The following is a 23,941-nucleotide window of genomic DNA, read 5'->3' as shown; positions in this document are numbered from 1 at the left end:
AGTGGTGACATACTTTGACTCAAATATTGGTGAAAAATAAAGTATCAGCACATTTTTCATTTCTAGATACAGGGATCCTTTTAAGATACCTGAAAATATATCAACTAGACTATAAACGTTCATATATATAAATCAACTTAGAAAAACTTGTAAGGGTTTTCAAAGCAACTAAGCAGTAAACCCAACATCATATAGAATGACGAGTGTTTGTGCTGTCTAATCATTTCATGATATGGGAGATTTTGTTGTACATAAAGTGTGTGAACCTCCTCTAGCTAAAATATCAGAAACCACAATAATGGTTTATTCTTAAATATTTAAAATAAATCACTTCTTTATGACGATAAAAGATAAGTATCACAGGCATTTTACAACTTGAAAAGAAATTTGCCATTGTGAACTTGTAAAAAATAAAAGCATGAAACATAAAAATCTCTTACATTCTATTACCTAAGTTTGTTTTAATACCAATATATAGTAAAGCATCGTCAAGAAAATCATGTGGTATAAAAATTATGCATATAAAAAGAAACTTTTAACCAAAATTTGGTGTGATTTCCCTCAGAGGTCCTGACCCAGATATCAGTTAAAACACTTGAATTATTTGTTTTAATTTTTGTTTTTTAGGTTTGGGGACACACTTGGCAATGCTCAGGGATTACTCTTGGGTCGGCACTCAGGAACCACTCCTGACAGTGCTCAGGGAAACATTTGGGATGCCTGGAATCAAACCTAGGATGGCTGTTTGCAAGGCAAGTACCTTACCTGCTTCGCTGACCCCTAAAACATTTGTTTTTAGATGAACAAAATTCATCACTTTGGAGCAGACTTCAAACTATAAAACTCAAAGACATAACTTTGTTCCTATTGTTCTACTTCAATCAAACACATTTTATTAGGATATCTGACTTCTAGAAGAATTGTATTTAAGGTAGCTCTGAGTCAAAGCTCTTGAAAAAAGTGAGATTCATTGTTGTAATAGGAGCTTCTTACTTCACTATAGCTAGCGTCAGGTGCAGATAGAGCAAAGATGTGGTTGGAAGGCAGGGTAGTGTGAGGTCTGGCCTGGAGGCAGGGCAGCTGGCTTCACAGCTGTGCAAACTGTGCCATTGTGTGGTTTGAGTAGGAGGTAATGAACATTCCCCGACTTCCTCATATACACAGAAGGCATTTAAGATTCTCGGGCTCAGAAATGAAAATTTCTTTCCTTGGAAACCCCTAGATGTGTTTTGTGAGTTTAAACAAACAAATAACCAGGACATACAGCTAGTGAAATAATAGGACAAGGAGCTTGAGAAAGAAAAATACACTTGGTTATTATTTGGGGGAATGTCTGCATAAGGTCTGATTGGACTAAAACCCTACAAGGAACTGGTTAGTGATTATTGGACAGTATAGTTTCTTTTTTGCTTCAAAATGACAACTGCTTTGTCTGTACCTGCTGATGTGGAATTGGAACTAAGAAATTCTGCAATTCACAAATCAATGTGAAAAAAAGCTTTATTTATTTTTTATGAATGAATGATATCCTGCAACATTTTATAAAGTGATGAGAATTGGCACTGGAGGCATGACATGTCTACTTTTATAAATCAGTTGATACTATATACACTCTTTCTGAATAGTTATTTTGTGTTCAATGTTGAGCAATGTTTTAGGTTTAATTAGTTTATTGTTTCCATATTTTTAATCCTTTACGTTAATTGTGCCAGAGATAGATATTCTAAAGCTGTTCTGCTCAACCAAACCACAATTGTTTCTTGCCTTTGTGTAACACTTGGCTGTTGGCAAAACATTTTCACATTTGGTCTTTGAAACAGCAAGGAAAATTAGGCAGAGTCTGTTATTCTCATGTTACAAGTTTCAAGAGAGATGTTTTTGCTAATAGCAGCCTCGAATTTGAAAGCAACAGATCTCTGATCCATCAGAGAATGCTTATAGGCATTATTTATAGAAGAAAAGATTTCATATCTTTTATTTTACTTGACTAGATAAATCTATTTTGTAGCTTCTCAAATTGAAAAGTTGAAAAGGGCTCGGTAGGATCCGGAGAGATAGCACAGCAGCTTTTGGCTTGCAAGCAGCCGATCCAGGACCCAAGGTGGTTGGTTCGAATCCCGGTGTCCCATATGGTCCCCCGTGCCTGCCAGGAGCTATTTCTGAGCAGACAGCCAGGAGTAACCCCTGAGCACCGCCGGGTGTGGCCAAAAAAAAATAAAAAAGAAAGAAAAGAAAAGGGCTCGGTAGGAAGGAAGGAAGGAAGGAAGGAAGGAAGGAAGGAAGGAAGGAAGGAAGGAAGGAAGGAAGGAAGGAAGGAAGGAAGGGAGGGAGGGAGGGAGGGAGGGAGGGAGGGAGGGAGGGAGGGAGGGAGGGAGGGAGGAAGGAAGGAAGGAAGGAAGGAAGGAAGGAAGGAAGGAAGGAAGGAAGGAAGGAAGGAAGGAAGGGAGGGAAGGAAAGGAGGGAAGGAAGGGAAAGAAGGAAGGGAGGAATGAAGGAAGGGAAGAAGGAAGGAAGGGATGAAGGAAGGGAAGGAAAGGAAGGAAGGGAAAGAAGGAAGGGAGGAATGAAAGAAGGGAAGAAGGAAGGAAGGGACGAAAAAAGGAAGGGACGAAGGAAGGAAGGGACGAAAAAAGGAAGGGAGAACAGAAGGGAAAGAAGGAAGGGAGGAATGAAGGAAGGGAAGAAGGTAGGAAGGGATGAAGGAAGGAAGGGAGAAAGGAAGGGAAGTAAGTAAGGAAGGAAGGCAAAGAAGGAAGGGAGGAATGAAGGAAGGGAAGAAGGAAGGAAGGGAGGAAGGAAGGAAGGGAGAAAGGAAGGGAAGAAAGGAGGAAGAGAGGGAGGGAAGGAAAGAAGGGAGGGAGGGAGGAAGGGAAGGAGAAAAAGAGGGAGGAAGGAGAAAAAAGAAAGGAAAGAAGGAAGGAAAGAAGAAAGGAAGGGAGGAAGGAAAGGAGGAAGGAAGCAAAGAAGGAAGGGAGGGAAGGAGGAAGGAAGGAAGAAGGATATGGATCAGAGTGTCCCAAAGGTTGGAATGGTGTTGAGTAAATATTTTAATTATTCTCACTGTCTTCCTTTTTCTCCCCAAGTGAGTCTCCAATGGAATAAAGGAGAAACTCAAGAATAACAATCTTTCTTCTATACATTTTCTTCTATACATTTGACTAAATCCTGTACATTCTGTTTTGTTTGGAAACCACAGCTGGCTATGTTCAGAGATTACTTCTGGTTCTGTGCTTAGAAATCATTCTTTTCCTTCCTCTGGGGTAAAAATATGTTGCCTGGTATTCAAACCAGGATTATCATATGCAAGCCAAGAGACTTAACCCCACGATATCTCTCTGTCCACCCCAAATGAATATTAAATCAATTTGCAATTTGATCCGAAATAAAAGATGTTGAACTCTTTATGTTTCTAAGCAGCATATAATCATATTGATAATGTTCACTATAGGTTCAAAACTAATAGCTATATTGAATCCTCATGCCTATATTTACAGCATTTACTGTTGCTAACTTGTTAGTTCAGATTTTCAAAATGGCAGAAAAGATCAAGAGAAAGTCTACAGTCTTTGGTCCAATTATCTATATTTAATAAGTTCTAATGCAAGGACAATTCTATCCTTTGATAACGTGTGTGTCATGGGAGCCTGGCATCAGTCAGTAGGGTCATAAATTAATTTTGTCTTATTTAACTTTCTTTTATTATATATAGACCCTCGTAAATTGAAGTGAGTAAAATGTAAACATCGTAGACTTTCTCACTTATCAAATTAGGTAGAAAGGGTGAAGAAATAATATATAAAAATGACATATAAAATGACATTTTTCTATCATAAAATAAGAAAAAACATTACAGCTATCACTATCCATACCATTTGTTTTTTTAATTTATATTAATGTGCATTTGCTATACAGGATGTCTTCTTTAATAATTTATAAAATAAAGAACAATCAGCTTTATAACTTAGTTTCTATATCCAGTTGCATTTTAACTCTTCTTCGAGTAAAATTAAATAATGATCACAAATTGAAGTCACATATATCTGAGAGTAGTTTTCTAAGTAATGTAAAGTTAGTTATGTTTAGTAATTATGTATATATAATATATTCACGTGGACTATTTTTAATTAATAATTTATTTGTTCCTGTCAGCTTACAAGCCAGCAAAGAAAAAAGCAAAAGGAAAGTATTTTTGACAATTTATGGCAAAATGCCTAAAATTTAATATTATTCAATTTATGAATTCAAAGGGATATATTGCAGCCTGGAAGAATTCTATCATTTAGCCAGTTTGAATATGTGTTTATCTTCCTAAGTAATTCATGAGGTTCAAGAGAAAATATAGATATTATAATTCTATGCCCAATTCACTTCAAAAAATGAGAACTGGGGGTGAAGTGGGTAGAGCGTTTCCTTGCATGCTGGCAACCCGGGTTTGATTCTCAGCAGCCATATGTTCCTTCAAGCCTGCCAGGAGTAGTTTCTGAGTGCAGAACCAGGAGTTCTGAATATTTTTCATAAATATACACTCTTATGATCTTCATAAAATTAAACTAAATAGATGCATACAAACAGAATAGCCATTACCTTTTAACCATGAGGTGACAATAAATATAATACTTAGATGTTTAAAAATATTTAACAATACTCATGGGGCCAGAGAGATAGCATGGAGGTAGGGTGTTTGCCTTGCATGCAGAAGGACTGTGGTTTGAATCCCGGCATCCCATATGGTTCCCCGAGACTGCCAGGAACGATTTCTGAGTGTAGAGCCAGGAGTAATCCCTGAGCGCTGCCAGTTGTGACCCAAAAACCAAAAAAAAAAAATTAATATTACTCAGATTAATGATCCTAAGAAAATTTAAATCATAATCCTTTTCCCCACTAGAGAAGTCTATGTTCTCTTTTAAGCACTCATCCTGTACTTTCTCTTCATTTACTTTTTTAACTAAATTTCTTCTGATAAAAACTGTTTTGATTCATTAAGAGAATTTAAATCACATAACAGAGATTTTTTTTATTTGCGTTATCATAAAGACATGAATTGTTGCAACAATTACTTGGTAAACAGACATGTTGCCTATTTACAGTAAAGCAATTCTCATTTCTCATCATATTCTTTAATTTGCTATATCGTACTGTTACTATTTTGTTGTTGTTTTGGGCCATACTTGACAATGCTCAGGGGATACTCCTGGCTCTGCACTCAAGAATGACTCCTGGCAGTGTTCAGGGACCATATAGAGAGCCTGGGATTGAACCTGAATCATCCCAAGTGGGCCACTTGCATAGCATCTCCTCATCCACTGTACTATCTCTCTGGACCTTTGTTTGTATTATTTGCCTTACCTCATAGGGTCTTCACTAGTACTATTTTTATGCATGACAGAATGAGAGAATTAAGTTAGCCAATTTTAGCAATGGTGTAACAGGGAGCAAATTTCAAAGCACATAACAGAGTCTCCTGCCAGCTTTGTGACTACCCATTTGAATTTTTGCTACTGATTATAAAAAACAACACATACAAGGGAAAGTTTGGACCCATTTGTGTGAGTAGGATGGCCCAGGGGTTTCTGCCTCTGTGCACACAGCATTAATCCCATCCATTGGGCCATAGTTTGAGTCAGACAAATTGGAGTACACAGCCCTAGTGCAATAAGCTCACAGTCTAGTTCAAACTCGCGGTTCGCGGGCCGTTTGCGGCCCTCCGTACAACATTTTGTGGCCGCGGCCGGCCTTCAAATATCGCAGTATTCGTGATTATTCACTTACCGTATAATCGCAATAAAAATCGCATTAGTAAGAAAAAAATCACAGTTCCGTTTGGGGTATGCAAATGTTTAATGCGATTTTTTTTCTTACTAATGTGATTTTTTATTGCAAATATTCAGTAAGCAAAATCCCTTATGCGGCCCTGTCTCACCCGACTTTGCCTCCTGCGGTCCACAGGTAAATTGAGTTTGAGACGCCCTGGTCTAGTTTCTTTCTAAATTGCTGCTTGCTTCAAGATCGACTGATAGCTGAGGTCAGGAGGAAATCACACTACTGATGAATTCTAACTCATCCACAGTTTTAAAGGTGACAGGAAGGTGACACCATACATACCCCTTTTATTCTAGACAGATTTGGGTGGTGGGCACTCATCCTGGTTTTCCAAAGCCTTCTGCCTGTCCACATTACTGGTTTAAAGTCACAAACAAAACTCCGACACTTCACTAGCGAAGCAAAGCTAGTTGTTTTGTACTTCTCACTTCCTTCTTACTTTATTAAGCTATGTTTCCATCAAAAAATGTTACCTACTTTTAATATGAAGCTAATGACCAAAATAGTGCAAAGGATACATTTATTGATGACAGTATAACAGAAAATGTTTATTAAGAGCTTTGAATTAGTAAAATAAGAATGATTCAGTACAATAATATTCACAATTTGCCTAGAGACATTGTTAAATAATAAGAGCACATTCTAGGATATGACTTCTCAATGTTGTACATTTTTAGATTTAGCTTAGGAAAATGGTCTTTTTATTAAAAATAATAGTCAAAGACATAAGAAAGAGGTCTTTTGGGACCACATGTGGTCTACACAGGTTCAATCCCTGATATCCATCTGTTCCCTTGAGCTTGCCAGAAATGATTCCAGAGTACAGAACCAGAAGTAAGCCCTGAGCACAACTGATATGGGCCCCAAACCAAACCAAACCAAACAAAGAAAAAGATCTCCTAAAATCCAGTTTCTATCCTAATCTGCTTAAACAAGATTAGCCCTATTCATTTTTATAAATTAAAAGCTGGTCATGTTTGACTATCATTATCCGCTAGTGGCAGTGAAGCCTAAAAAGAGTGGAAATGATCATTAGATCAAAACAGCTACCCTTAAAAGACACCAAGACACTAAACCAAATCTCAGCCTTCTCAGAAAGCAAGTATGCCGCAATTGACTGGGTTCTTAATTCAAAATATTTCCCTGACAGAGCAATTGTGAAATGTTGACAAAGGCTCCACTTCCTTTGTGATGAGAATAGAATTAATTTATCTCAATAATGCCCATGATTGCTTTTGTGTTTTTAAAAATCCTAAATCATCAGAGAGATGAGCCTTCCTTATTTCGATGCCTCTTTAAGAAATTTTCATTTAAATCTCAGACTTAACAAGGCACTTCCATTTATTTGAGTGTAATCCTAAGAAATCTTTCGGTTTAATGTATATGAAATACTTTTATGTATAGTGTCAACATAGAGAAAAAATATTCTGGCACCTGGGAAAATATCTGCGAGATAAGCCATGTCTTTTCTGTTGCTCTCAACTTAATGCAGTTACAAAATGACCTTGTGTTACAGGGTAAATTCTTATAAGCTTAGTGTCACTGATATTCATTACTAAGTGAGAACACAATTATAAATACTTGCTACTAATAGTGTGAACATATTCTCTGTTACATGAAATCCTCTTATCCCATTGAATTCCTCAGGAAAATCTCCTCTCCTAAAGTTTAAATTAAGTCTAAAAAGTAACCTTAAGAAAATAACCTAACTTAAATTTCTCTAACACATAAACTATATGATGGAAATGCCAACTATTGATGTTTTCATAATTAACTACAACATTTAATAAAAGAAAAATTCAGAAAATCTTTCTCAGCAAAATGAAAATCAAGGTTCTGTTTTCTAGTTGGTCAATCTAGACTGGATATGACCTGAATGTATTCATTAAGTGACTAAAAAACCCACTTTAGGAACTATTCTTTGATTTGGGATGCTGACTATATAGGTGTATAGTGTATTTATCTTTAAACTGTGGAGCTGTTTCTGCAATATCATTAAAATCATTAAAAAATAGAAAACAGGGCCCGGAGAGATAGCACAGCGGCGTTTGCCTTGCAAGCAGCCGATCCAGGACCAAAGGTGGTTGGTTCGAATCCCGGTGTCCCATATGGTCCCCCGTGCCTGCCAGGAGCTATTTCTGAGCAGACAGCCAGGAGTAACCCCTGAGCACTGCTGGGTGTGGCCCAAAAACCAAAACATTTTTTAATTAATTAAAAAATAGAAAACAGCTGAGAAATATTATGGAGTCAATTAGTATTCAAAATGCCCAGTCTACTTTGTTTGACAACTGTAAACATTGGCACTAAAAAGATTTTTGTGATGACCAACTCCTAAACTTCTAATATATTAAACATGGGTTTATACATGACAGTGGGGTTGAGTAGGCAGATATTAAACATAAATAGTTTAAACCCATACAGAGTTTATCTAGAAAGAACAAGTGATCAGTGGCTGGGGGGTAGGAGATGCTTGGGAAGAAGGGCAGATGCAAATTGGCATCCCTAATTGTTTAGAAATTGTTAAGGAGAAACAAAACTGTCTCTGTCCCCAAATTATATCATCTACCCAGATCGGGCACATGCCTCTGTTTAGCATCTCTGATAACGACCCTAATAGTTTAATTACAACTTGCTGCTCAAGGAGATAAACAAGGCTGTTTGATTTTAAAACCAGGGGTTACAATTACTTGAAACGCGGGGGAAGGCACATCTGCAAGTGGATCTTACTATGTCAGGAAAGCAACCAGAAACCAGCTGGAAAATAAACAAAGCCCCAGGAGTGAGCAGCCGGCGCAAAATTAGAGCAAAATCACCCGTTTAAATAGGAGCAGTAGGCGTGAGGCATAGTAAACAGGCGGCAAGTGTAGGTGGGCAGGGATAGCAAACTTTCTGAAGCTGGCGCTGGAATTTCTGTCTGATAACCTAAGAACCACCACTCCCCCTTCCTCTGTCCAGCTCACAGACTCAGTCAGAAGATTTAGTTCAGACTCAGTCAGAAGATTTAGTTCAGCACCACCAGAGCTGGACAGCTCCCAATGCCTCACAACAGTGCCTTGGTGGATATGCTCTTTGCTTTACCAACGTTCTGTCAACCGCATCTCTCTTTGTCAATAGTGTCTTTTTTGGACATGTTGATTCTACAGTTATTTCCAGGGACAAATAAAAGCCATTGAAAGCTTATCTAGGCTTGGTTATTTTTCAAGTGAAAGAGAGAAGTCTTGTCTGAAAAGCCTAACCTGAAATGACGTCGAAAGCAGATTAACTGAACTCAAAGATTACAAGTTTTCTACTGGGTTTAATTTGATGGCAAAATGGTTCACCATGACTTGAAGTAGTTGGAACTTTGAGACTCCATTATTGTTCTATTGTAAAAGCAGTAGAGGGAAATAAACAACTTCTATTAACAGTGTCTCTAGCACCTTTCTTTCCTTTGCAAGACCAATCATCCCCTGAATCTGAACATAAAAGCGCAGTTCTCAAATGTGACCCTAGTTGCACTACAAAAAAGGCAAAGCTTTCTCAATAAAATTCTTTTGTTCACAGTCCCCAGTCCAAAGCCAAACATTTCAGGCATCCTAAGGAAGCATGTGATTAAAATAGTCAAACCATGAAAGTAAGACATTTATATTCCAAGGAACTTGGCCACCCTGGCCTTTTCCCTTGCCATCCTTCCAAACTTGAAGAAGTAGGTTGTTGAGCCATGTGTCTTTGATGTGCAGTGTTCAATCTGTCCAAATTTCTACATCACATATAAAATACTCATTTGATGGTACACCATGCTCCAACATATACATACATCTGTGCACTTACACACTCTGTGGATACTATTCCAACTATTTTCCTAAATCAAAAGGTAAGGTTTGGGGTTTAAGTCTATTTTGAAGAACAATCTCCAGGAATTGTATCTCTCTTAGCACTATATTTGTTTGAATAACTAGAAACACCAGAAAGAAAGACACAGACCAGAGGGAAAACTTAGGACTCCTTCAGAAAAGGCAGTCCTGAAAGTCTGTGGTGATGTGGAAGAACTCCACAGTGACCTGCGACCACTAACAGGGGAGGATTTTCCCAGGACACTGGAGCAGCAGCAGTAGCTCAGATAAACTTGGGTCCTTCTAATAAGGTAAAAGGGTCAGCCTCAACTACCTTCTAAAACGTATTCCTCCCTTTCTCCCTCTAATGCTTCTCTTTATTTCTTCCTTTCCTTCTTTACCTCCATCCTGTCATTCCCTTTCTTTTTTCATCCTACTTTCTTTCCATACTCCTTTTCTTTAGTCCATCTGTCCTGTCATTGCTGCTTTCTTTGCATTTTTATTCCTTTTCCTTCCTTCTCTCCATTTCTCCTTCCATTATACTTTCCTTGTTCCTTTTCCTTCCCTTTTCCTTCCTTCCATACTTTCATTCTTCCTTCCATCTTTCCTTGCTTTTCTTTCATGCCTCCCAACCTTCCCTCCTTCCCTCCCTCTCCTTCCTTTCTACTTACTTGTCTCTCTTTCCCCTTCCCTTTCTTTTTTTCCTCCTCCTTCATCTCAGTTACCCTTTTTTTTGGACCACATTCGACCCCAGTTCCAATGGCAGCACCAAATAACCTTGCGTGAACCCTGGAAATTATTGTCATTACCATGGATACTTCCAAACTGCTTAACACAGGGCTAAATCCTATTGAAAAAAAAGTCAACCCCCTCCCCACTCCACTCTGACACCCAAGAAATGGGATGCACCCCTGGAAATCCATCAAAACCGGAATGTCTCCAACAAGTTCCACCTTGTAGTAACCCCGCCAGCAGCCAGCCAGTCTTCAGCAGCGGCGCTGCCAGCCCCTCCGCCCACAGCCAGCCAGCCAGAGCGTTGGCTCACACACGGGGGCCCCAGCTCTGGGTTATTCCTCTGATCATTGTTATCACTGACACCACTTTCTTCTCTTGCAGGAAAGGGGAAAGCACGAGTGTCAATCCTGGATGCATAGGGGGGAACTCCATGCACCACCCTCCCCCACCTCTGCAACACAACACACACACTCTCACACACTCAGCACACAAAGAGAACGTGTGTGCATGAGCTGGGAGCTCAGCTGGGCAGGGATGGGGCTGGAAGGGAGGGCACAGTCAGGAGGGTTTGTTGGGGGACACCCCAGAAGAGGCGGGGTGGGGGGCTGAGTAAGTCATCCTGCTTGGAGGGAAGGCAGCGAGCTGGCTGGGGGCAGCAGTGCCAAGCATGCTCCGCGCCTGGTCCTTACCTGCCCCGAGGTTGAAGGAGATCCTGGCCTCTGCGAGATATGGGGTGTCGCTCTTGGAGCGGACTCTCCGGATGGGGCGCCGGTCAATATCGTCCTCGGAAGATGCCGCCATTAACGTGGGTGGCAGGAGCAGGGTCGCCCGGCGAGCTGGGAGCGAGGAGCAGCCGCCCAGGAGGAGAGACAGGGGGGAGACAGGCGATGGCAAGGGGCGCAGGGGGGAGGGGAGAGGGGGAGGGGAAGATAAGGGAAAAGGGGGGATGGGGAGGGAGAGGGAAAAGAGAGGGAAAAAAAGGAGGATGAGAGAAAGCAAGGGAGCACAGGCAAGAAAAAGGGGGTGAAGGGAGAGAAAGAGAGAGAGAAAATCCGTTAAGGATTGGTGGACTGGATGGAGCAGAGATCAGGCTCTCCCCTTGGCTTGTACCCAGGACTCCCCTGTCACGCCTCTCCCAGTCCCAGGGCCCGCGGGTCAGTGCTCCACGCCTGCCCAGCCTCCTGCCTGAAGCCCCAGTTTTCCGCTCTTGGCACAGATAGGCTGCTGCGAAAGACAAGGCTCCTAAGCAAAGCTGCGCAGTCAGCACCGGCCCCTCTCCCGCCAAATGCACTCTCTGCTCTTCAAGTGCATGCTAGGGTCTCCTTCACTCAGGTGCCCTAGTCTGAGGTCAGCTTGGGTATCCCAGCTTCAACTAGCTTACATGGACCGCTTTCTCTTAGATTGCCACTGCAGGACCAGCTGGTGGGTTGGAAGGGAGGGTTTTTTATTTTTTTTTTTTGCACTTGAGGTCCACACTTGGCTCCCACTTTCCTAACTCAAAGAGAGGCTCAGACTAGAACTCTTCAAAAGCTTTTATGCGGGGGTCCATTTGAGCCTAGAGGTAGAAAGGTGAGGAAATTCTAAAACGTTGGGTGCATAGAATGGTCAAGTTTCTGGAGTCACTGTTTTAAAGACAGCCTGGGCATGCTACATTGAGTGGCTCTCTTTTCCACAATCACTAACTTTTCCTATGTGTTAGTTCTGTACATAAATCTTTGTTGTTGGGAAGAAAGAGAGTTCAAAGGGCTAAAGAATAAACTTACTTTTGTTCTCATTTTTTTTTTCTTTTTAGGTTATGCTCAGGGGTTACTCCTGGCTTTACATTTACTAATGAATCCTTTCTGAGTGTTCTTGGGCGACCATATGGGATGCTGAATTTGGAACCAGGTCTGCTAGGATGCAAGGCAAATGCCCCATTCATTGTACTATAGCTTCAGCCTTTGAAGATTATACTTTCATCACCACACCTTCTTGAACTGAGCTGTGGGTGACCTCCAGCACATAGAGAAACAGCAACAGCAACTTATGCTGGGTGACTTGCAGAACAAATAACATTTTTGGACTGGCCCTGTACTTTCTGTAACTCAGATCATTGTGCTTAGTCAGGGTTAGTCCTGTGTCTATGACTGTGGTCTGTTGTTTCTGAAGAAGAGGCGATGCTCAAATGCACTTTGGTTTCTTCCTTTGATCTGCAGTCTACACCGGTTTCAGAAGAGCTTAAACTGGTTTCTGGAGAGTGAATGGGGGGTGGTTTGGTGCCTCCGCCTAATCTATTGATGGGTTCACTCTCTTTTATGTGTGTCTTTCTACCACTTCAGTCACTTGGCCTTTTTGAGGCCCAATGTTGCTGCTCAACTTTCTAATAAGAACCATGTGGAGAATAGAGATTAAAGGTTAACTTGAGTCCCTCCCTGCTACAAAGGAAATATCAGTGTCAAGTACTGTCCCTCAGCACCTGAGGGAAAAATGCTTCTCTGGCCAGTTCTTCAGGCTTCCCTCTCTTTTTTCTGCCTCCAGTTCTCCAATCCTGGATTGTGTCAGACTCAATCTTTAACTTCAGCATTTGTTGTCTGTACATTTATTAACACGTTCTCTCAGGAAAAATAAATCTGCCCTTGACTCCATTCATTATGTTCCACAATTCTTACCAGATAATTTTCTACCTCTCCATTCCTTCTTCTGGTATTTACAGGATTTACCTGTAGAACTCTATTGCCCTATGAACTCTATTTTTTAACACTGAATCTCCTCTTTTCCACTTTACTAACAGAATCTGTCTAAACCACTCAAATTCAATGGCTTTCAAGGTGCTCAGTGTCCTCTTAACCATTAAATATAACTTTCTTTACTGCTCTGAATCTGTCCTTGAATGATCTCCCTGCATTAAACTTTAGGTTTGTCATTATTGACATTGTTTATCATAAGATTCTAAGGTCTTTGCAAACTGCCTTTATCATGTCTTTCAGAACTCAGCTCTTGTGATTGGCCACTGGAATGCTAAGAGCTGTTCAGCAGGCCACCTCTGTGCCCTGTGGTCTACACCAAAGGTGTCTTCCCTATAAGCCTACATGATTCTCATCATTCATGTTGGATAGCTAGTCCATCAGACAATGTCATGAGCTCAGCACACAGGTAACTTTTTAATAAGCATTTTAATAAAAAAGAAATATAAGAGAAAACAATGCAGAAGGGGAAAATGATTCCTAACAGAGGGTAATGTAGCTAAAGTTGGTATTATAACTTGGGGCTATAGGTTAGCCTAATTGAAAATCTTGTGTTCTTTTTTTATCAACCTTAGTATGTATATTTGGTAAACTAGTTCCATTTTAAATAAACTTTTAAGTGACAGTTGATTACTCTTGCCTCACTATTATCACTGTTAAAGAGAGATTAAAACAAGAGTTTATGTGCCCAAGAAGTCTTTTGAAAAAAATATGCTTTAGTTTTCTAAATTTTTTTATTTTACAGATTAATCATTATTTATGTATAGAAGTTTATATTTCAATATGTCTTACCTGGATCTTGCAAATATGCTTCTTTTTTCCCCAAAATTTTAAAGCATTAGGAACCCAATATGGCTACCTCTTTAGGTTTACCTCTAATTAAAGATGTTTAAATATTAGTTTCTATTATTTTTTGGGCCACACCCAGCGGTGCTTAGGGGTTACTCCTGGCTGTCTGCTCAGAAATAGCTCCTGGCAGGCATGGGGGACCATATGGGACACCGGGATTCGAACCAACCACCTTTGGTCCTGGATCGGCTGCTTGCAAGGCAAACACCGCTGTGCTATCTCTCCGGGCCCTAGTTTCTATTATTATGGACCATTTTATCATTGAAATAGTTTTAAATATTTGCAATCAATAACAATGACAGAAGTTTATCTTTATAGTTTAGAATGATCATATTTTCATTTCTAACTTTTATATATTTGGGGAAGATAGTTCTCTCAATTAATATATTTTTCTTATCTAATTTTTTCCATTCTATTTCTACTTTATCTCTCACATCATTATCAGTCCTTTCATATTCCTTTCAAAGTCAATCTCATTTCATGTTTCCTTATCCTATTGGAAAGATTGACTTTTATAGATCTGTCCCATTGTTTCCACAGTTTTAATTTTCTCACATTCCTTTCATACATGAGTCTTCTTATCAGGAAGCATCTGACAGAGTGACATCAGGGGAAAGCCCTAGAGTTAGAATAAAAAGAGGGTCACTATCCTCCAGACAGCCAGTGGGTCCCCAGCTGACACTGTACAATTCAGACTTGTTACTACGATTAGCCAAGTCACCATAATCATAACAAATAAAGATGTCAAACAACCTTGTTTTAAGTTCCTTCCTAGATAAAATACACTATGGACATACACAGCTATTATTATTTCTAAAATTCTATCCATAAATATTTTTGTGATATTTTTTAGTTAGTCTGAGAATATACTTTGGTCCTTTGATTGGTAAACAATTATTTTTAGGAAACCACATGTTCTCCATATTTCTCCCAAGCAATTTTCTAGTATTTAAGTCTATTTTGTGCAACTGTTCATAGTTTAGAATGTTTTTCTTATATCATTTATTCACATAGTGTACATATGGCAGTATCCATAGGATTCTTGGTGTTTATGTATGTGTGGGTATAGGGTGTGTGTGGAATGAAATTAATCCAACTATAATCTAATAAACTTCCAAATATAGGTGTTTTTTAAGTTTTTTTTTTAAATAATGCAATTGCTGACTCAGGGAAGGAAGATTCTCTTAATTTTTTTTCTAAAGCCAGTTGACATTTTAATAATGACTCTTGTGTGCAAGTCATGCCCAGAGCTAGAGCCAGAGAAATATAAACAATACAATCATTTTGAACATATACAACATAATTTTTAGATTCGTAATTGTTATGTTAGAGACTGAGGTAAAAATAAAAGAAAGAAATTGTATAATATTCTTTTCTTAGTCAAAAAATTCTTCAAGTAAATAAAGTCAAACCTTTAATAATTACTCCAAGTATTATTCCAGAGAATCCCTAAATCAACATCATTGGGATGTTGGTCAAATGTACTTTTATCTAGTCTCACAAAATAGCCTACTGAATCAGAATTTAAGGAGCCAAAGACTCCCAGTAAATATCTATTCTTAACACTTGTGCTTAACTTTACATCAGGACTATAGGAAATTATAGAATTTTTAAAAGGTATAATAATTATATGATGAAAATAAAACTGGTTTGTCATACATGTGGTAATTATGTATTATAAGCTCTTTTAAACATGTAGGAGTTTAGGGGCCAGAGTGACAGCACAGAGGTAGGGCATTTTACTTGCATGTGGCCGATCCAGGGCCGACTTTGGTTAGAATCCTTGGTGTCCCAGATGGTCTCCCAAGCCAGGAGAAATTTCTGAGTTCATTGCCAGGAGAAAACCTGGATCATCGTGGGTTGTGGCCCCAAAAGCAAAAAAACATGTAGTTTATAAATAGTAAATGAACTTTATATATCACTGATACAATATCAGTATAGAATGTCAACTTTATTTCTACATACTAAAAACAAAATTATAAAACATAATTTTAAAAATAGTATTTATAATAGTATGAAAACATCCAAAACTTGTGAATAAATCTAATATAAAAGTACACAAAGCTGTACATAAAAGTTATCAAACATTTCTAAATGAAATTAAGATGCTCCAAATAAATGATCTATGAAATGCATATATCATGATAATGGATTGAAAGACAATGCAGTAAAGATATAATCCAAGAAAACATCCTGCTACATCTGGAAAAACTTAACCGCACTGGTAAAACAACAATAAAAGTCTAAAAACTCAACACTGGTAAAAATTAAAAACAGGAACTGGTGCTAAAATATAGCAGATAATGCACTTGCATCGCATGCAGCTGACCCAGGTTTGATTCTGGCACTATGTATTGTCCCAGAGCCTATTTAGGAGGGATTCCTGACTGCAGAGCCAGGAATAAGCCCTGGAAACAATTGCATGCAGTCTAAGAAACAAACAAATGAACAAAAAACTCACCTAAAAGAACCTTGACAACGAAAAAGTCAATCCCATCCATAAAATGGGGAGAAGACATGAAAACTTCCTCAGAGAAAATATTGATTCCAATAGATATATGAAAACTACTCTTCATCACTGATCACCAGAGAAATGTAAATAAAAGCAGCAATAAGAACCAATCACCTCACATTAGTAGATTGGCACAAATAAAAATGAATAAAACAACCAGTGATGGCATGAATATGTTGAAATATGAAGCTTCATATGCTGCTGTTGGAATTGTTAAATAGTTTAATCTTTCTGGAAAATAGTAATACTTCTCAAAAAACTAAAAGTGGATTTTCTACCTCAATGGCCCATAAACTACTATAGAATATTCACAAGAGTCAAAATTTGGAAGTAACACACATTTCCAAGGATAGATGAGAAACTTAATGTTATCTATATATGCAATGTAATACTTCTTTGGCTATAAGAAAAGTTGAATGAATGGAAATTGTCATTATATGGATATAACTAGAGCTAATATGCTTAGTGAAGTTAGGAGAATGAAAGGGACATATACGGAAGGACATTGTTCATTTGTGAGCTACAAAGAAGTATAGTAAAAAGAATAACAAATGGCCAAAGGCAGTGGAGTCTAAGAACTGTCCTATAGAATAGACATAATCATGTTGTGAGATAAGTGGAGAAGGTAGTACTCTAAGACAGGGGTGGTAAATAAATGGAGAATCTAGAGGAGAAGGTAATCTTAGAATGTTGTCTGCATAAAACCAGACAACATTGGCAGTATTGTTCAATTGTAAAGTATGGTTGAGCAAATAAAAATGTTCAAAGTGGAAATAAATGACTTTAGCCTCTTCAAAGTGATTTATATCTTGAATACAGTGCCAACTAGAAACTGAACTTTTCTGGAAACTTGATGAACTGATTAAAAATTTATATAAAACTTCAAATGGATAAGACTAAACAGATTACAGTCATGATAAATAGAAACTTAGTGGAGATACTTATAAGTGAATATATGAAACTTATAAAGATGATTTAAAGAGGAATATCAATATAATAATGAAAAGAGAATAAAGTCAACTAAGCTAGAGTTCTCATGCAATATTGATACTAAAAGTTGACTATCCAGGTCAATTAGAAGGTGTATAGCCAATTTTCTAGATAAGAATATTTCAAAAATATAGTTTATGACATAGACATAAATTTTAAATAGCACAAAAAAGTAACCATAAGTAGTCAAATATTATCATTATTTTTGAATCAAACTTCTGATCATCAGAAGATACTGTTTATAGAGCAACCAATATAACAATATATAGTATGCAGGCATAATAGTACTGATGTAAAATTATAACTAAGTGCCTACATCAAAGAACTGAAAAGATCTTAAATCTACATCTAAATTTATACCTCAAGAACTTATAAAAGAATGAAAAATATAACCATAGAAAGCAGTGAAAGAAGTTAATAAATATAAAAATGTAATTTAAAAAAATGAAAAAAGGAAAGCACTAATGACTTCTCATCACTTTAATTTCTCTAAAAAATATTTACAGGTATCTCTTTGATTAAAGGTAGTATTCATATATGAAAAAATGTGTCTTTATATTAAATGATTTTGGAATAGAGTTCTAGGCACATGCCTTGTTATAGTTAACCATAAATTTAATCCCTGCTACTACATGATTATAATAGTACCTACCAGAGATCCCCAAACACCACTAGGTTGTCCAGATAACATCACAGAGCTTGAGCAATACTGCATTCTCAAGCCCTCTCATGAGCCAACAGTCATGCTAAGAGTCATTTGGACCCCTGTATATCACTTGAAAAGGAATATACCTCTCAAAAATAGATTTTGACTAGTTGAGTCAAGCCAATGAACAATCTAATTTTACATGTATAATATAGAAATGTCACTATTTTGTATGTCTAACATGACTTAGAAATAAAGCTATTCACAAAGAATGAGAATAAACAGTGTTGGCGGGGATGTGGAGAGAAAGGAACTCTTATCCACTGCTGGTGGGAATGCTGTCTAGTTCAACCTTTACAGAAAGCAATATGGAGATTCCTCCAAAAACTGGAAATCGAGCTCCCATACGATCCAGCTATACCACTCCTAGGAATATACCCTAGGAACACAAAAATACAATACAAAAAAACCCTTCCTTACATCTATATTCATTGCAGCACTATTTACCATAGCAAGACTCTGGAAACAACCAAGATGCCCTTCAACAGATGAATGGCTAAAGAAACTGTGGTACATATACACAATGGAATATTATGCAGCTGTCAGGAGAGATGAAGTCATGAAATTTTCCTATACATGGATGTACACGGAATCTATTATGCTGAGTGAAATAAGTCAGAGAGAGAGAGAAAAACACAGAATGGTCTCACTCATCTATGGGTTTTAAGAAAAATGAAAGACATTCTTGCAATAATAATTTTCAGACACAAAAGAGAAAAGAGCTGGAAGTTCCAGCTCACCTCAGGAAGCTCACCACAAAGAGTGATGAGTTTAGTAAGAGAAATAACTACATTTTGAACTCTCCTAATAATGAGAATGTATGAGGGAAATGGAGAACCTGTTTAGAGTACGGGGTGGGGGGGGGTCGGGGGGGGGAGGGAGATTTGGGATATTGGTGATGGGAATGTTGCACTGGTGATGGGTGGTGTTCTTTACATGACTGAAACCCAAACACAATCATGTATGTAATCAAGGTGTTTAAATAAAATTTAAAAAAAAGAAATAAAGCTATTGCAATAGGGAGGAAGGAAGGGAAACTGGGGACATTGTTGGTGGGAAATGAGCACTGGTGAAGAGATGGGTGTTGGACATTGAATGAAATTCAGTAGTAAAAACTTTGTAACTGTAGCTCATGGTGATTCAATTCAAGAATTTATTTATTAAAATAGTAACAAAACCTTTGCACCTCCCTATTAAAGCCAGTATGACATAACTTCATACAGTGATATTATTTAAACATTCCTGTAGGAAATACATAAATAAAAGGTTAAATAGGAGGGTACATGCTAATTGCTGCAATATATATCAATCAAAATAGAATTCACTAGTAATTGGCATATCTTAATAGCTTTAGTAAAAATATATGAAGAGACTTTTGAACTTTTTAAAACTAAATATCATGTGTAACTGTTGGCGCCTATTTTTCAAATATAGATCCATGTTATTAGTAACTAAGAACCTAAATAAGTTGATAAACCATCTTAGTTCTCTTTAATAAAAGCATGAACTCTAGAAAGTCTTCTTTGCAAAGTTTTGGTATTAATTCCCTTTCATATAGAGCCAACTTTGGTGTATTCACAATGGAAAGGAGGCGTCTACCTTATTTTATGTTTGAGTACTCACACTTGGATTAATACTTGGGTAATATCACTGGCTTATACTCAGTAGTCATTTCTGGCACCCCAATCCTTCCAGCTTCCTCCCTTCCTTGATGTTTATCATCACAACAGATTTTTCTGAGTGAAGTTCTTAGTTATCCTAAAAATTGCTGTTAGCCCAGACCAGAGGAACTGCATTTTGTTTTTTTTAATCTGAAAAATTATTACATATATATATATTAGATAATAACACAATCTATTTATGTATAAGGAACATGTTCTTGGCTGCTTTTGAAATTGTGAAGTTCTTGGGACTAGAAAATAGTACAGTAGGAAGGGAGCTTCCCTCATTTTGTGACTAACCCAGGCTCAATGCCTGGCATTCTGTATGTTCACTTGAACAATGCCAAGAGAGGTCCCCGATTACAGAAACAGAAGTAAGCCCTAAACTCTGCTAGGTGTGGCTCCCAAGCAAACAAAAGTCCATGTTCTCATACTATCTTAAGCATTACACTGATCATTGTTAAATATGAAACCCAATAATTTGGGGCGGGGGTTGGTTCCTCCAGGCAGTGTTCAGGGTATACTCTGAAGTTGCTCAGAAGTCTCTCCTGGCAGGCTTAGGTGACCATATGCATTGCCGGGATTCGAACCACCATCACTCCTAGATTGGCTGCTTGCAAGGCAAACACTTTACCACTGTGCTATCTCTCCGGCCCGAAACCCAATCATTTTTAACTCTTTATAATCACACCCTTGTTTTATCTCATCCCAATGTGATTCAAGGTAGCTCTCAATATCCACTAGATTGTGTTTGACATACGTGACAGTGCATTATTTCATACAATGCATTGTTACTACTGTCTTGTTTTCTTTTGGCTCTCTTGCTATAAGGAAATCCAGCTTCGGGCCCGGAGAGATAGCACAGTGGCGTTTGCCTTGCAAGCAGCCGATTCAGGACCTAAGGTGATCGGTTCGAATCCCGGTGTCCCACATGGTCCCCCGTGCCTGCCAGGAGATATTTCTGAGCAGACAGCCAGGAGTAACCCCTGAGCACCGCCAGGTGTGGCCCAAAACCCAAAAATACCCCCAAAAAAGGAAATCCAGCTTCAATGCCAAAGAGGACGCACAAGAAACTTCAAAGAGGTTCAGGTTGCAAAAAACTGAGGTTTCCAGTTAGTTGAGTGGTATTTTTTGTGAGCTAATTGGAATCCCTCATCCTGTCTATGAATGACTGCAACCTTGATCCATGCCAGCAGTGTTAGATGCTCAGTCAGAACCATCTGCCTAGCTCTTAAATCCCTAACCCACATAAACTGAGAGGCAATAAATGTTTGTTAAATCACTATAACTTGGGCTAATGTGATACACGGCACTAGGTAAATAATCCAAATGGGTTGTCAGTGGACTCAGATTCTCAATTAAACCTGCTTAATTTCTATCTATTTGTGTATCAAAAGTTACATCTTTATCATTTTGATGGACAAATTAACAAATTTAAGATAAAAAGTCAGACAAAAATGTTGTCAAATGACAGTGCAATCTTCCCACTATTTTTTTTCCCTCTCTTCCTCCCTACCTTTCGTGTCTAAACTTTGCCCAGACTCTATGGCTACAATGCTTTTATTTCCATCTTCAATCTCACACCTTGTGAGCTGTGAGGATATTGTGTCTTCCCTTTTCTCTAGATATCTGTCTATCTGTGGCACATGTAATTTTCACTTTGTAGGAGTTTATAAAAATTATAACGTAGATATTATCTTCTTTCCTACAACATGAATTAAGAGACAAAGGCAAAGGTTTTGAGGTTAGTCTTCCTGAGTTTTTATTTGTTTATATTTTTATTTGGGGAGTGGTGGGTAACACTGGTGGCATTCAGGGATCATTCCCGGCTCTTTGCTCAGAAATTGCTCCTGGCAGGCTCAGGGGACCATATGGGATGCCAGGAATTGAACTGGGACAGTCCAGTGTTGGCATATGAAAGGCAAATGCCCTACCACTGAGCTATCGCTCAGGCCCCCTTCCTGAGTTTTTAATCTAAACTCTGTATTTATTATTCAGATAATTTTATGCAAGTCACTTACCTCTCAAGTATCTATAACATAAGTACTTGCATCGCTCCTAGTTCTAGGGTTTCTATGAGGATTAAAATAAGGAATTGACCAGAAGTCTTTGGAGAAGAAAAACAGCAGTAATGTTTTATTTAATAATTTTATTATTAATATCCAATGGCAAGTTAATTTCCAAGTTTAATGCTTATCGGATCTTAGGGAAAAGTGAATTCTCTAGGTGGGGTCTTGCTTCCTTCTATGCAAAGTAGAAATAAATTTGACTCGCTTCCTGGACTTTGGGAGAATAAAACATTATGTAATAAATGTAAAACACCTAACACAGAGCCTGACAAATGGTAGGCGGGCAACAAATGTTTCGTGCTTCCTTTCCTCCCAGCTTCTTAAAGTAGACACTGTGCAGAGTGACTGGGGGCTGGCTGCTAAAACATGCTAGATGCAAAGAAAGGAAAATGTGCTTCAAGATTTTTTATGTTGAACTGAGTTGGACATAAACCCTAACAGCTTTCTGTTACTTAAATGTTGAGCATATTTGGTTAAGAAATACAGATCATGTTTCCAATCCTATTTAGGTTATCTTGTCCAGGTAATATTTGACACCATGTATTTTAACTTTATATTTCTTGTGTAGTGTACTTACTATATTGTTGCTAGACTTAGCAACAGAGTTTGAAATCAGAGTTTCAATATTTCTAATAAATGTTTTGTATACCAAATGATGTCATATACTTGGACATATCAGGCACTAGACTGCTTAAATTGGTTATTAGAAAGTAATATCACAGGGGTCGGAGAGATAGCATGGAGGTAAGGTGCTTGCCTTGGATGCAGGAGGTCGGTGGTTCAAATCCCGGCATCCCATATGGTCCCCAGAGCCTGCCAGGGGCGATTTCTGTGCATAGATCCAGGAGCAATCCCTAAGCACTGCCGGGTGTGACCCGCCCCCCAAAAAAGAAAGTAATATCAGAGGCAAAGACCATGAACTTAAATCTCTTTGAGTCCTATGCACAAAAGGAAATAGAGTTCTAGATGTAGCATTGTAGACTTGTAAAATATAATTAAGACAATATAAGACAGAGTTCTAACTCTCACTCTGCCATCATCTTTCCGTCTGGTATAATGTAGTCACTGCTTTCCAGAGTGGTGGGATGCTTTAAGGAAAAGTAGAAAGGAAAAAAAATCTTGTGTTTGTATCTTAGCTTTACTTCTTAGTTGCATGGTCCTGCTAAGCTTCATCTTCCCAAAAATTGGGGGCAATGATACCTATCATAAATTTATGGTTTTGAATAAAAATTCTCATAGCTTCTAATGTATGTTAGGCATTTAATAAAGCATAGTACTTTTGCTTTTCCTCTCTGCCCTGAATGCATTTAATTATCATTAAAACAAGCCAGATGAATAAAATTCTTCCTTGATTAAATCTTCTATGTAACTGGAGTAATACTGTGAAGTGTAAAGCAACCAAGTGTTATATATGGTCATAATAAAAATAAAGCATATTATGATTATGAGAGAGGGAAGAGTAGAAATTTTTCTCAATGAATATGTCTAAAAGAAAGTCTTGGTTTGTATAGATTCAGTAGAAAATTTATTTGTATTTGTTGCATCTATATATGGAGTGATGACAGAGATCAGACCACAGGATATTTGTAAGATACTCTGTTTAATATATAATGGCAGTAAAATCAACCCAACTGGCAAAGTTCACTCTTTGAGCAAACACAAACTGTGGTTGGCTTCTTCCTTTAAGTCCAAACCATATCTGATTATTCCCTGCATCAGTTAAAACTACCCATTCACAGAGCAATTCATTTTAAAAAATTCAGATAATTAAAGATAATAAATAGGATGAGTTTGATTAGGATACAAAAATATGTACATGTAATGTATCAGTGTATATAACAATGTATACAAAAAGAATGGGAAATTTTTAGCTGGTTATAAGAGTGCCTGTTTTTAGATTGTGAGATTGTTGAATTTTGTTTTGTTATTTATTTATGTTTTTAAAGCTTGATACAAATATTATGTTTTAAATTAGGAACTTAGGAAGATTATGTTCCCTAAAGCCTGTTGCCTCTGTAAATCAACTTCAGGAACAGACTTCAGTGATAGCTTTTCAAGAAAATT

The 23,941-nt window shown here is 37.9% G+C and overlaps 1 protein-coding gene across 2 annotated transcripts in view; it reads right to left on the bottom strand.

Annotated features, from left to right (window-relative positions):
* PHACTR1 (phosphatase and actin regulator 1) overlaps positions 1-11,375 on the bottom strand; it is a 554,139-nt gene extending 542,764 nt beyond the window's left edge. The window contains exon 1 of one of the 2 annotated variants that reach the window (XM_049765251.1): positions 11,057-11,375. In XM_049765251.1, the coding sequence (XP_049621208.1) occupies positions 11,057-11,168 (112 nt within the window). In that variant the 5' untranslated portion in view covers positions 11,169-11,375. The remainder of the gene's footprint in view (positions 1-11,056) is intronic. The other variant, XM_049765250.1, reaches the window with a different exon arrangement.
* Positions 11,376-23,941: the final 12,566 nt, after the last annotated feature.

This window comes from Suncus etruscus, chromosome 18 (assembly GCF_024139225.1).
Source record: "Suncus etruscus isolate mSunEtr1 chromosome 18, mSunEtr1.pri.cur, whole genome shotgun sequence".
Taxonomy (NCBI): domain Eukaryota; kingdom Metazoa; phylum Chordata; class Mammalia; order Eulipotyphla; family Soricidae; genus Suncus; species Suncus etruscus.
The sequence above is the reverse complement of the archived record's forward strand: the minus strand, read 5'-3'. Positions and strand labels throughout refer to the sequence as shown.